Below are 14,006 nucleotides of genomic sequence, written 5' to 3'. Positions count from 1 at the left end.
AACCTTCTAGGTGACCATCTTGAAAATCTTTTTATGATTAGTGATCTAAAATTCCAGATCAAAGGCTATTACAAAGTATTTGTAATGCTCTTACCTTGTGAACATGGTGAACATGTTATCACAAGCATATAAGAAAGAAGAAAAAAATTCAGAACTTAATATGTTGGAGTGTATATAGTCTGCATTGAAAAAGAATAAAAAGATAAGAAATAGACTTCTCATGAATTCCTAAAAATTTGTTTTTCCAAGTAGAGCAGGTAGTTCCTTCAAGGAATTCTTGATGTTAGTGATTTAACATCACTGTTTCATTGCTCACAAAATTGTCAAAATTGTTTTCATTTGAAATAAAGTTATATAGGTTATTCAGTGATAGGGTCAAATCTCTATTGGTTCCTTCATGTGAATATTTTCTTTCAGGCGACATGCTGAGATAGCCATTAAAGAGAGTGAGAAGGAGAAGACACATAGGAGCAGAGCACTACAGACTTACCAGTCTGTGGGGATGGGGTTTGATTCTATTGTTGAGGAGTTTGGACGCTTGAAAAAAGAACTGGACAATAAACAGTGGGCTCTTCAAGAACTAGAACAAACAGCTGAGCAGAAAAGTGCTGTGTGAAGTGCATCATTGTTGTAAAGAAAGGATATAGCCTGATTCTTTTGGAATTTTATTTTTGTGGAGCACTACAGTGACAATAGAAACTTGGAATATGAAATATGTATATTTTTATAATTTAGACTAGTAAATTCCTGCATGAATCCAAAAGAAATAATATATCTTGTAAGCCTGTAAACTTTTTTGCTGCTCTTTCTGGGGATTTTATATCCATATTTATATTATAAGGCACATTAACTTCTCCTTTGAAAAAGGGTTCCTGTTATCATCCCACCTTATTATAAAGTCATTTATCAGTATTTTAAGATTTGTTATGATAAAGGAAAATTTAATGCAAATGTTGTTAAGTTTTATTATGTACTTAACTATGAAATTATAGAAAATTAATGGCAAAATATTTTACATATTGTTTCCATTCTTACATTTTCACATGCTATCATGCAAAAATACAGGATATCTCATCATGCCATGCAATTTTGAGTGTGTTTGCCTTTAGAATTTGTACTTCCAGAAAGAAAACGAACTCTTTGTGAGCCAAAACAAATAAGTGGAAACTGCATTACCTTTCAGACATGAAGATTATTGTTTGCTCAATAAATTTAACTTGACTTCTCAACAGAGTTCCCCTTCATTATCTTGACAAGCGTTAAAAATGTGTACTGCATTGCTGGCACAGAAATTTTTTGTGATCAGATAGGGTAAAATATTTTAGAAAATGTTAAAAATGTCAAATTTTGAACAACATATTAGGTCATTCAAACCTACCATTTGTGCATTGCTGATTTTTTTCTTTCTTCAGTTTTGAGTATGATTCATAATGAGGTGAACTTACGAAAAGGGTGATGTGCTGAAGAGCGAGTTTAATCTTATTAACATTTATTCAGGAGAAAGTTTGGTATAAATTAAAACAATAATTTTCTTTTCTTGCATAAATATAAATTTCAGCTGTCAATACAAAACATGTATTTTAACTTGTGTCTTTGTCTCACATAACAGTGTGATGTTTGTTATACCTTATGATGAAATATATATGGTATTAATGTAGGAAAAGAAAATAACCTCTATATTTTTTGCTAATGTGACCACTTATTTATTTAGATATTAATTCTAAGTTAAATTTATGGTTATTATGTTTATATGCACATTAGTTTATCTGGATAAATATAATAAATAAGAAATAATGTTTATTTTATTACTTATTTCACAACAAGATTTTAATGTTTGTCAGATCTTCTTACATTATTATAAAATTCTGACAAATTATTTCAGCAGAGTACACTAGAGTTAAAATTGTATGGATTTAATTAAGCATAATTTTAAAAACTTGTTTAATCCTTCTGATCTCATTAAAATTCTGCATACAATAATGCACTGACATGAGTGGATCTTATCCATACAGTTTACCATGCAGTAGTAACATAGCCATTAAAAGTGAAAATAATACCTTTGTGGCATTTAGTCTTGCTTGTGAGTTGCTTGAATTTTGTATAAATGCTGTATTTTGAAAGTTTTCATCTATGTTGTGGTTTTTTGGAAATGTCATCTGTCCCAAACACACAGAGTCTTGTTGACATTATTCATTTTTTTTTTCTTCTGACCATTATTATACATATTGTTTTGTTGGCAAATTTTAAAACCATTTTTTGATATCTTTTGTTTACATTATTGTTTCATTTATCAAACACATTTAAGACATAATCATGATGTCATCTTTTGTGTTATAGTTTGTAACATCATAAGCCTGATATTACCATTATTCACCGCTCCTGTGTCCTAGTGGTTAGAGTGTCCACCTCGGATGCGGGAGGTCGTGGGTTCAATCCCCAGCTGAGTCATACCAGAGACTTAAAAAAATGGTACTAACAGCTGCCTCGCTTGGCGTTCAGTATTAAGAGGTTAGTGTTAGGACTGGTCAGCTTGGTGTCAGGATAATGTGACCGAGTCGGACATATTGCTACATGTCTGCGGCATGATGCCCCAGTGCTAGACATCATTATAAACTGGCACATTGCAGACATTGTAGCGAAATGACTGAAAAATTGTTAAAGCTACGTTAAAAATCAAAATCACCTCACATTACCATTATTCTTTGAACAGCTTATTTATTTTCTAACCATGATGCATGTAATTGCTTCAGTAGGATGATGATGTGATACCCTCCAACTGTCCATCCACTGGACTGTCCTCAAGTCAATCCCCATAACCACTGTGCAGGGCTTTCATTATCAGGTGGGAGCCAGGTGATATACTTTTACTTTACACATGGCTACTTTTAAGAAGAAGAAAAACCTGTATCCCCATTGGGGGAGGTCCCTCAAACCATCCATCTACTTTGGCAACTCACCCTCCAACTTTAAATCAAATGGAAGGCGCTGACTGAGGAGGAAATTCACGAAACTTAGTATATAGGCTGCCCTTGTGATAACCGTCTCTGAGAGAGATACCTAGAAGGTCAGAGGTGAAATATACACAAATTGCAATTAAATGTACTTGAATATTTTTAATGAAACATTGGTATGCAGTCAAAGCTGGAAGACACATAATAAATGTAGTAGAATTTTGGTTACATCCCCTTGATCAGGCTCTGGAAAAAGTGGGGTTGGTGGAAAGGGTATATGTAATACAGAGCATAGGGATTTGTCATGTAAAAAGTGTTTCTTTGAGAGTCGGGGGGTCTTCATATTAAAGAGAATTTGAGTTATAATGCCATTTGTGTCAGTTATTTTGCATTTGATACACTTCTCATGGCACAAAAAATATTCAGTTATTTCTTACACACAGTAGAAATAGATATATTCACTCACTAGTACCTGAAACAACAGGCACTATAATGTATTCCTCTGATTCTATATTACCATTCATAGTTGGCAAAATGAGAGTGACAGTTCCAGCAATGGGGTCATAGTAGGCTTTTGTGATTAGGTTCTCCGACACATCAATGCCATTAAGACCTACTTCCTTAGTAATACATCCATCAATGGTGTCAATATTCTCCACATAGTTGTTGTTATATGCTTTCACAGAATTAACCTGAAAACTGGAATTATCAGTGTCATCATGTGGAATGTGGAGAGAGAGCTCTGCTTGAAATACATTTTTCTCTTCGCACTCTTTAGGAAAAGTCTTAAATACCTGTTTCTCTAACATGTCTTCTATTATGGCTGAGTATCCTGTTGACGCTGGTCTGGTAAGAATAGTGTCCCCTTGCATTGCTCTAGGTACAGATACTTGTAACAGTTTTGGTTGTACAGGCTCACTATCCATGTTTGTAATGAATGTAATAGGTAAGTAAGTGGAAGTTCTGTTGGGAACTGAGTCACATAATCTGCTAGTCAAAGATACTGAGTTGCCAATGTTGCTGGCTGAAGATGTCTGTTGACAAAATATTGAATCATGACTGATGGGCACAATCTGCATGTTTTGCAAATTAGAGGGTTGATCAACTAATCCATCAAATTGTCTCACTGGAATACTGTTCTTTGGATAAGCATTTTGATTAAGCTCACTTGGCAATCTGAAGAAAAAGAATTGCAACCATTATTACAGATGTGACATTATGTACTTGACCCATCAATTCAGAAACATCTCATCACAGAATTAATTTACTTCATTAGATTGTTATCACTACCAGTTTTTTTAATCTAGGGCTGTATTCCGTAAAAAAAATTGGTTTCAAGGCTATTGTATCATTCATTCCCTTACTTTAGTTGTTGAACTATATAAATTGGCTTGTTCTATATTCTTTGGCAAAATATGTGGAATGAAAACTTCAGTCAAGTTTTGTAACATCAAACCTGTCATTGGTAAATGACATCCCTCATTTGGAGAAACTGCAGACATGAATTGGTATCGTGCCAGTAATCTATAGGACATGTACTTAACTTGTGCATTCCTCCCTGAAAAGTAAACCTTAGCAAGTTTACATACCTTTCCAATGTCCACTGACAGTGGAACACATTCTTGTCAGGTGAGAACACATTCTTGTCAAGTGAGACAGAAGTTTTTGTTTAAACTTAATTGGAAAGCATTCTGATAAACTCCAGGTAAAAAGATTTTTTTTAAAAATTAATGTGGTTTATATAAAATAAATTTTAACCCTACATTTTAATGATTTTACAACAATTTCTTTTATCTTATATTTTTATATATGATTTTTAAAACATTTTTTAACATCTTTACCTTTTTTCTTTGTATTTACATTTGTTAGGAAGGGTTTATCCTCATAACTTATGTTCTCTTTGCTGTGTTTTTCCTTACTATTTTAGAACTTAGTTTTTACATGGCACTATATGACCAATATTGTGCTGACATGCCGTTAAACTCTCTCACTTTCTCTCTCTCTCCATATATATATATATATATATATATATATATATATATATATATATATATATATATATATATATACTTGTTTGATGAACTACTAGTTCCTATGAATAAAATCTAATGGTCAAGGAAGTAGCTCTATGCAAAAAAAAGTAAAGAATCATAATTATACTAGCAAAAGACATTAATAAGACCAAGATCAGATTTAGTTTTCAATTTTTCTGAGGAAAGAAGATTTTAACTTGTTTGTTACCGCTACTCTATCAGGACCCCTCGAACAATTGTATGCTGATTTAAATCTTGTAGAAGACATCAAACACCTACTTGGAATGGTCTGAATGCTTGACCTCCTGTCTGACATTCAGTGCCCCCATCACCTGTTGATGGATTTTGGTGGGACTAATGTTCTGGAAGTCACTTGTGGAGGAAACCCAGGTTTGATCGTTGCCATGGGTATAATACCTTTGATGCACATGACCTGAAGATTTGAAAAGAAAAAGATGGGGGGGAAAGGTGGAAATTTACTCTCAAAATCTGTATACAGAACCAGATTTACAAAACTTACCATACTATTGCATTTTTAGTCTCACTGGCAACAAATGTACATCATTTGTTGTTTGACTGGGATGAATGTTTGGGGAAAGCCTTGCCAAATATACTGTCTTCTATATAGATCATTGGATTTACAAAGGAGTTAACACTTTTAAGATTGTATTAAGAGTATGAAAAGCTGATAAACAAAGTAATTTGGATTGACAGTTGCAGGCCAAATGATTTCAGCTTGCCTGTATACGTATAGGGTATATATAAAATTTTGATTTAAACTCAGACATCAACCAATGCAGTTTCACAAAAATTCTCAGTAAATTTCCACAAATTATCATTCTGCCATTTATCTTGATTATGATATTTCGACAATATTGGGATTTTCATCAGAGAGCATATAATAAGAGTATTGAAAAATGACTCCTTTGTGTTAAACCTTTTCATCTGGTAGTCTTTTAATTTTTGTAAAGTTGAGTTGAAAAAGCCTCAAATTTTGGGATATCCTCCACTTTTCCTCAGAGACTAATTTCAAGAAAATGAAGGACATTATAGTTATATTTTGATCTGGATTGCATGCTTAATATTCACAGAGAAACTCAAATCCAACCCTTGCAGTAAGTGTGATATTTGAAATCTTAATTTGAGTAAGAAAATTTGAGGTGTGTACTGAAAGTGGGCCAAGGTGCTTGTTTCAAAAAAGTCTTCTTAATATGAGATTTTACAGAAAATCTCTCTCTCTCTCTCTCTCTCTCTCTCTCTCTCTATATATATATATATATATAGAGAGAGAGAGAGAGAGAGAATTATAAATATACACCAGACAGAACTGAAAGTGCTATCCCTGGATTCCTATAGAAGAATGCTTGATAATAGTAGGCAGAATTAATATTTTAATACAAATAATACTGTCACACAGGTTAGAGAATTTTAATTTGTACTCTACGGAGATTTGAACCCAGGTATGCAGGTAAATGGGTCATGCAAGTGTGTCTGCTACACACGAGTGCATATAACACCAACTGAGTAACATCATTTTTTGGCGATGTTTGCTTAGTCATGAGAGAAGATGGGCTCGTGTGTGCAGGCAAGGTGATAGGTGCCATTTACCCATGGACCTGGGTTCAAGTCTCTGTAGAGTACGAATTAAAACTTCTCTAACCTGTATGATAGTATTATTTGTATTAACATACATACATACATACATCTGATATATGATATAATATTGAGATGTTTGGTTAAACTGGAGCCTAAATGTGCAAAAGTATTGAAATGACTGGATCAATATAATGTCTTGCTTTTAAGGATAAACAACCAATACACAAATAAATCATAGCCTGCTATTTTTTAATATTTTATTAAGTACTTCTATCAAGTGATTTCATCAATAGTATATCTATGCTGAATTCAAATTATTTATTTAACTGAGTCATTTTTTATAGAGGTGTGCAGTTTAGCTGGTATATCCTTATATTATGGTATAAATCCTGCCAGTATGTGCACCATGTTGCATCACCAGTAGACTGGTTTTTGAAATATTTCTCTGAATACTATACAAAACAAATTTTCTGCTTGAGCCTTAATTTGCTTTGTTAGAATTTTAGCCTAATTCGGTGCCTGTTATCCTGCAAAGCAAAATATTTCTGCGTGATGCGTGCACATATAATATAGTTGAACTGCATGTTATATCCTGTCTGGTGGACATGAAGCCTGAAGTCTTGCATGAGTTGGTGTTAACTAAAAGGCAAAATCACTTGTATGATAGCATTTTTGAAAGATCCCCCATGAAATATGTCAAATTAATCAATAACTTTACCATTTGTCAAGAATGTAATGCAGAGGTGAAGTTCGCGATTGTGACAATGAAATTCACTGCCCATATTTTCCAACATAATCTCATCCTAGCTGCCAGTGCAGAGTTGACAAGGTGCACATTAAACAGTAGTCTGTCTCTTGTATATCGTACACATGTAAGGACATTTGCTAATCGTTATTCACTTAAGGAGATTTAAATAAAAATAAAAGTTATGTGAACTTCTACCTTTTGTTCTCTAGTTAATGTTATTTTAAACTTTCTGCAAATTTTCCCAATATATTGCAATATGTATTGCAATACACTGCACTTTATTGTAATATTTTGCAATACGAAAACTCTTGAAATACCCGCTCCTAATTTTTAGCATACCTTTTAAAATCTAAGAAGCCTTTACACTTTAATTCAAGCACCAAATGCAGATAATTTTGATGGTGTTGTTTTGTTTTCCTTGCCTACTTCAGTTTTATGCTTTTCTGCTCAAAATGTGCAATTCATAATTTTTACGATGACTTGGGAAGTATTTAAGCAAAAATTATGAGAATGAAGTTCAAACCCAATTCTAATTTGGAATGATTTTGAAGTATTAGAAGTGTACTATTTTGCACTACTCACCTTGTGTCAGGCTGCTTCCAGGATGCAGGAAGTTTGACAGAGACTTGATGGATGCATGGTCAAGTGTTGGTAATTTCACCTGCAGCAGAAATGACAGACATCATCTACATTTGCTTTCCAAAGTTCAGTAGCTTCATTTTTTTCATATTTGATGGAGAGCATATACTGTACATCTATATTTCTATCCATCATTAATTTCCTTTCAGTCTTACTTACACACACACACACACACATACAAACAATGACACCTAATGTCAAGAAGCCCTAGGTCAAGAATGATCTTTTTCATCCAAATTTGATATAAACCCTGTCTGACTTAAAAGATTATTGTGAAGTCACACATTTTTCTTTGTGCTCAGTATTTTTTAAAGAGACAATATAAATTGAAACCAAACTGGCATGAGCTTAACATTCCAAACATCTTATGGCACAGTTTCCATCAAATTTTGAGCCATGGTTGTTACTAGTAAAAATGTACCCTTTTTTATCAGGAATTCAGTTTCCTACTGATAATTTTTAACAGACTTTATGGAATTCAACACAATTTTAATATCAGCTTTGATAAATTGGAATGTATTTTATATGTAGCTTTAACAATTTTGCAGTAATTTATTCTGCAGTGTGGCAGTTAATAGTGATGGGGCATCATGCCACGGACATGTCACATGATATCCCACCCAGTCACATTATCCTTACACAAGGCCAACCAGTCCTAACACTAACCTTTTAATGCTGAGTATCTAGCGGGACAGCTGCTACTACCATCTTTATAAGTTTTTGGTATGACTGGGCAGGGGTTCGAAACCGCAACCTCCCACGTCCGAGGCGGACGCTCTAACCACTGGGACACCGGAGCAGTCAGTTTTAAATATATAAAAGTTCTTAAATGCATTTTCACTTTTCTTTGTCAAGCCTACTGAATTATGGCCACAGTTTCACTCTGAAGTTTCCCTGTCTATCACATTCATTTCTACTTGACACCTTTTGACATGTTTGAAGGATATAATGGATTTAAACCAAATTTATTTTAGGTCTTAATATCCAAAAGACCGTAAATTCAATTGTCACCATTTTCCATCAAAATTTTAGTAATAGCCCCAGTCGTAAAATAGCAGTTTGCTCTTACACCATGAACATAAATTTCTTAATTATATCATACCCGGTAGATGAGGCATCCATATCCTGTGGGCAAGTTTTAATCTCATTATTTTCATTATTTCCCTTGATTTGTTTCTGGCAATTTATTTGAAGAGTCACATTATGTTCCTTTGAAATGGCCATTGAACAGTTGACTATGCCTTGAAACAGTCATAGACGTACTGCTGAAATAGTTCTAAGTGGTATTGAATCAAAAACTATACTGTAACTATTGTTAATTGTGTCTGATTTTATTTTGCACTAATTAAATCCATACATCATAAACCAAATGTCTTTCTTGCATTAGGGCCATTTAGATTTTATACTAATTAAGTGTTTTTTCAGGGTCTTGAAATCGTGAATTTTTTTAATAAATGGTTAATTCAGTAGTAGTATAGAGAGGATATTTGCTGGCTCCAAGTGAATAATGGATCTATTTCATCAGTTGGGTGAAAATACAGAACTTTTTCACCCACAAGATGAAATATATCCATTATTCACTTGGTGAAAGCAAATTTTAGTTTTATTTTATGCTAAATATTTATAGGTTATCAATTGAGATTATCTTACACCTTCCATATCACACAGCAACAGAAAATTCAAAACTGATGATTCCAAAAAAATCTCATGATAAAAGTCTTCTTTACTTCTGAAAAAAAAAAAAAAAAAAAAACGTAAGGATTTCCTCAAATCTAAAACATTCTTCAGCTTTTTTGTGTGCACTAATATTGATAGATCTAATATGGGCGAAATTCGCAAAGGACACGCGGTTTCTCCCTGTGACACGCCTTTTTTCCCCCATGACGTGCCCTATTTTCATATTCTGGTCAGCTGTGGCCAAATTGCACAATAGCTAATGTTAATCTTAAATAAACAAGCAAGAAAGCCAGCACGACTAATTAAAAGTTAATCCTTATCGATACAACTATTTTGGCCCTTAAGCAAGCACCAGCAATTGATTGGCAAATAAAGGATTACCAATTTCGTCGAACTAAAGGTATCTAAATAGGCATCCTCACGGTACCGTACATGTGGCAACTATTTTCCTCTCGTATAATCGACCTTATTCCCTTATTGTGAACTCGTAAGGCATTTAGTATTGTTCACTATAAAACATGTATTCTAAATTAGTTTTTTGAGGACAAATACGGAGTGGTATGTATTTTCATTCCTTCTTTAAATTTAATGATGGTAAATAACGTTCTTATATACAGTATAAAAACGCCAGGTGCTCACTCGTGTAAATTTCTTTGGTGGAAATGGAGCGACATCATATGGCACGGTGATCATTGTTGAGATAGAAATTAATTGCTGACAATTTTTTTCCCGGTTTATTTTCAGATTGTTGTATTGTTATATATGAAATAAAATCATAAATTTACGTGAAAAATGTTGAAACTTAGCATCCTATGTAGTGAAGAGGCGAATTCTTTCTACTAAAGTAATTATTTTCGAAGGATTATTTCTGAAACTTCATTTTTGTATTTGGATGTATCATTAAAGTTTAGTGCAGTTGTGCCCATGATTAAACTCCAACGGATATACTTTATTCAGCGGTATGTACATCATTCAGCACGTGTCCAAACCTACAATGTACATGCGGTGATGCCAATACGTAAATACGTTCAGTAGCCTAATTTCAAGCGTTGAATAAAAACGTATTGTTGTTCGTTGTGTTGTAATACTGGGATTAAATTTTAATGAGTTAGGTATCTACAATTTCAAGGCAAAATAAAAACGTAATTACTAGTGCACTTAAATAAAATGTCCAATGCAATAATGCATAAACAAACAATAATTGAGTCAAAAGGAAGAGGTAATGTTACAGCAACTCGCGATTGCTCAATTCTTGCCATCGTTCGGGTCAAATTATACACAAATCTTAATTAGGCAGAAACAATAAGAAAACAGAAAATTAAATTACTTTTCAAACAAGTTTCTACCATTTCTTTTTAATAAGTATACATGCCAAGCCCGAGATAAGTTTACGTGTACTTTTTGTTAACATAAGTTTGCCTAAATAAATTAATTTAGAACTTACCGCGTGCATCTTGTGATGTCTCGGAGTTGTGTGTGTGTGTGTGTGTGTGTGTGTGTGTGATTAGGATTTTTAATGTATGTAATTTTTCAGTCATATCGCTACGATGTCTGCAGTGTGGCAGTTTATAGTGATGTCTATCACTGGGGCATTATGCCGCAGACTTGTAACATGTCCCACCAGTCATATTATCCTGATTATCCTGACACCAGTCCTAACACTAACGAGGCAGCTTTAGTACCATTTTTGTAAGTCTTTGGTTTGACTCGACCGGGGTTCGAACCCACGACCTCCCGCGTCCGAGGCGGACGCTCTAACCACTAGGCCACCAGATCGGACTCTCGGAGTTGTGGGCCTGTTTATACGCGGGTCGTGCACATTTTAGTGTTTATACCTGTTCAGTTTGGGGGGTCGGATTATACGCGAACGGGCATATAATTTGTAAAACTAGCTATAAACCTGACCTAATTACTCGACTGAACTGCTGACAGAAACAGTCCAAAGTAATATATTGAATTTCTATAGCAAGATGGATAAATATAACATCTTTTCAAAGCTATGCGCAGAATAGGCCGACATATCGCGAGTCAGGAAAACGGGGTGGTGGGGTGGAGGGTGGTATCCCCTGTGTCCAGAATTAATATCATTTTGAACAGAATATTCCGGTGACATTTGCGTCTTTTCAGCTGACAATACAAATGAGCGGGTTGATTAGAGTGCCTCTAGAAGCAAAATGGTTTCCATGCATTAAATTTACTTCAATAAACATTCCCTCATCAAACTTTATAAATAGTATGCCTTTGATGAAACAAATAAGGTTATTGATTTTGGCTTCTACTGGTCAAAGGTCATAGTCACTGCATTCTGTTAAGCACATATTTTCACTGTGATAAACACATTTACAGGACCATCCTTCACCAAACTTTACAGGTGGATTGTCCTTGATACAAAGAACCTGATGGTTTTATGTTAACTTGATAAAGGTTAAAGTCATCATTTCACACAGCACTACGGGCTGAGAACATTAAGTACCATTTTCTGTGAACCATTTCCATCCATCCATCATCAAACTTTGATTAGGTTTTGCTTTTTCGGTGTGATGGGGCATCCGTGTCCTGTGAATATGGTTGTGGCATGCTTGTTTCTTTTTATAATTGCAAGAAGAAAAAAAGCACGGTATAATATGATTTCCAAATCATAGATGTTCTTTATTCTATTGCTTATGATGACTTGGACTAGAGTTTTAAAAAAAGGAATTTGTGTTAGAGGTATAGATGACAGTGAGAATGAAAATTAACTATAGAGTTTAATAGATGTGCATCTTAAACGTATTTTTATTATTAAAATATGATTTGAGGAAACCCCACCAAAAAAAAAATTAAATCCAAAAATCATGATAAAATTGAATGTAGTTTTAAAAAGAATTGAAAGTTTTAGGTTTGCAATTTTCTTAATATCGCCTTGGTAGGAAGCCTGAAATAACAATCACTTAGGTGTTCGTGCGAGTCTGCATTCGTCAGTACATTCGACCTATTACCTCAATGGCAAAGTTGTGGACTTTCCATTAACCAAATAATAGGTAAGCGCGACAAGGGATTCTAAATTCTGGATAAGAATCAGGTTCTTCCTTAATCGTCTGTTGTTTACGTTACCTTTCATGCATACTAAACGTTGTTTACACAAACCAAGTAATAAGAAAGATATTAAAAATATAAATGTGAGGAGGAAAATTTCAGATGTTCAACAAAATGTGTGGCCTGGTCTTAAATATATCTGCTTTTATATATAAGGACTCGTCGATTTTCTTCCCCCAAAAGACGTTTATCTTTACTATAGCACACAACAGACGTGTATTGAAGTTTAAAAAATTGTACCTGTACAGGTAAATGCTATAAAAAATAAAACACAAAAAAAAACGCTGATTCACAGAGACTTGAAACAAGAACAATGCGGCGCCGTTAAAGAGCTTAAAAAGTAACCACCGTTGATGTGGGGAAAAAAAAAATCATGTTTGGGCTTGATTTCGGCGACTCGTAAGTTCTAGCAATCAATACATATCACTCAAAGTTCGGAAAGACAGAGACAAAGAAAAGTGTATACCTGCTGTTTCGTTTTAATGTATTGACTTTCATTCTCCCTTTCAGCGTAAATTTTCTTCGTATTTCTTTCCACGAAAGAAAGCAGCTCAGGATGACCTCTCTGAAACTTTGGATGCTCATACTCCACAATGGCATAACTTAAGTAATTGTCTCTTGCACTTTTAGCAATTTTTCTAAATCCATAGATGTTTAATTGACGGACAAAACTCAAAAAATTCCTCGTTTTAAAGTAACTAGCGGACGAACTTAAATACTGTTTTTCGAACTTTGCTTTATGAAGTTTTATCGCTGATCCATCATTATTCCAGAAAATTGCTCCCGTCGTACAACTGTTGGCAATCCTCCACAACTTCTTGGGAAACTTTATAACAGTGTCGTTAGCCAGTCTAGGGGGCGATATCGGTAAGTTCCAGCGCCTATTTTCCATCATTAGAACAATATTCCTAATAAGGTCTTCTTTACGGCAAATCTTTGGTAAACTTTGTTCTACGTCCTTGGAATGTTGATAGGCTAAAGGCGTTCCAAACGATGACGTAATAGACATATTTTGACGTCACAATTAGACCATTTTCATTCTGACGTCATGACCTAATAGTTTGAGGATTAGTTTGTTTAATATACATATACAAATGCAGATTCATGAAACGTCTCAACTTGAGTGCACACTAAAACCTCAGGGAGGTCTATTGTTTCTTTGCACTACTTCATAATTAATTTGTTACACTGTTACAGAAAAACAGCATTAAGAGGTTAGTGTTAGGACTGGTTGGCCTGGTGTCAAGTTGTCCTACAATGTAAGACACATCACCCGATATTTTTGTT

General features: G+C 34.1%; 2 protein-coding genes across 2 annotated transcripts in view; one reads left to right on the top strand and one right to left on the bottom strand.

Annotated features, from left to right (window-relative positions):
- LOC149782808 (HAUS augmin-like complex subunit 4) overlaps positions 1-2,120 on the top strand; it is a 54,583-nt gene extending 52,463 nt beyond the window's left edge. The window contains exon 9 of the mRNA XM_089934326.1: positions 418-2,120. Coding sequence (XP_089790452.1) covers positions 418-616 — 199 coding nt within the window. The 3' untranslated portion in view covers positions 617-2,120. The remainder of the gene's footprint in view (positions 1-417) is intronic.
- Positions 2,121-2,358: 238 nt separating this feature from the next.
- LOC149782807 (uncharacterized) lies at positions 2,359-13,728 on the bottom strand. The gene is made up of 4 exons (XM_089935177.1): positions 13,186-13,728; positions 7,911-7,989; positions 5,264-5,417; positions 2,359-4,127 (listed from the first exon to the last, which is right to left on the bottom strand). The coding sequence occupies exons 1-4, from the start codon at positions 13,726-13,728 to the stop codon at positions 3,410-3,412; spliced, it is 1,494 nt and encodes a 497-aa protein (XP_089791303.1). The 3' UTR covers positions 2,359-3,409.
- Between the last annotated feature and the right edge of the window lie 278 nt (positions 13,729-14,006).

Source organism: Sinohyriopsis cumingii, chromosome 15 (assembly GCF_028554795.1).
Source record: "Sinohyriopsis cumingii isolate HCF-2022 chromosome 15, ASM2855479v2, whole genome shotgun sequence".
Taxonomy (NCBI): Eukaryota; Metazoa; Mollusca; class Bivalvia; order Unionida; family Unionidae; genus Sinohyriopsis; species Sinohyriopsis cumingii.
This window is presented reverse-complemented; position numbering and strand designations above follow the sequence as displayed.

Excerpts from the sequence above, each read along its gene's own strand:
- LOC149782807 (XM_089935177.1), bottom strand. The coding sequence starts at position 13,728 with ATGTCTATTACGTCATCGTTTGGAACGCCTTTAGCCTATCAACATTCC. Across the intron at positions 7,990-13,185 it reads ACATTAAAACGAAACAGCAG|GTGAAATTACCAACACTTGA; the intron begins GTATACACTTTT and ends TTTCTGCTGCAG. Across the intron at positions 4,128-5,263 it reads AAGCATTCAGACCATTCCAA|ATTGCCAAGTGAGCTTAATC; the intron begins GTAGGTGTTTGA and ends CTTTTTCTTCAG.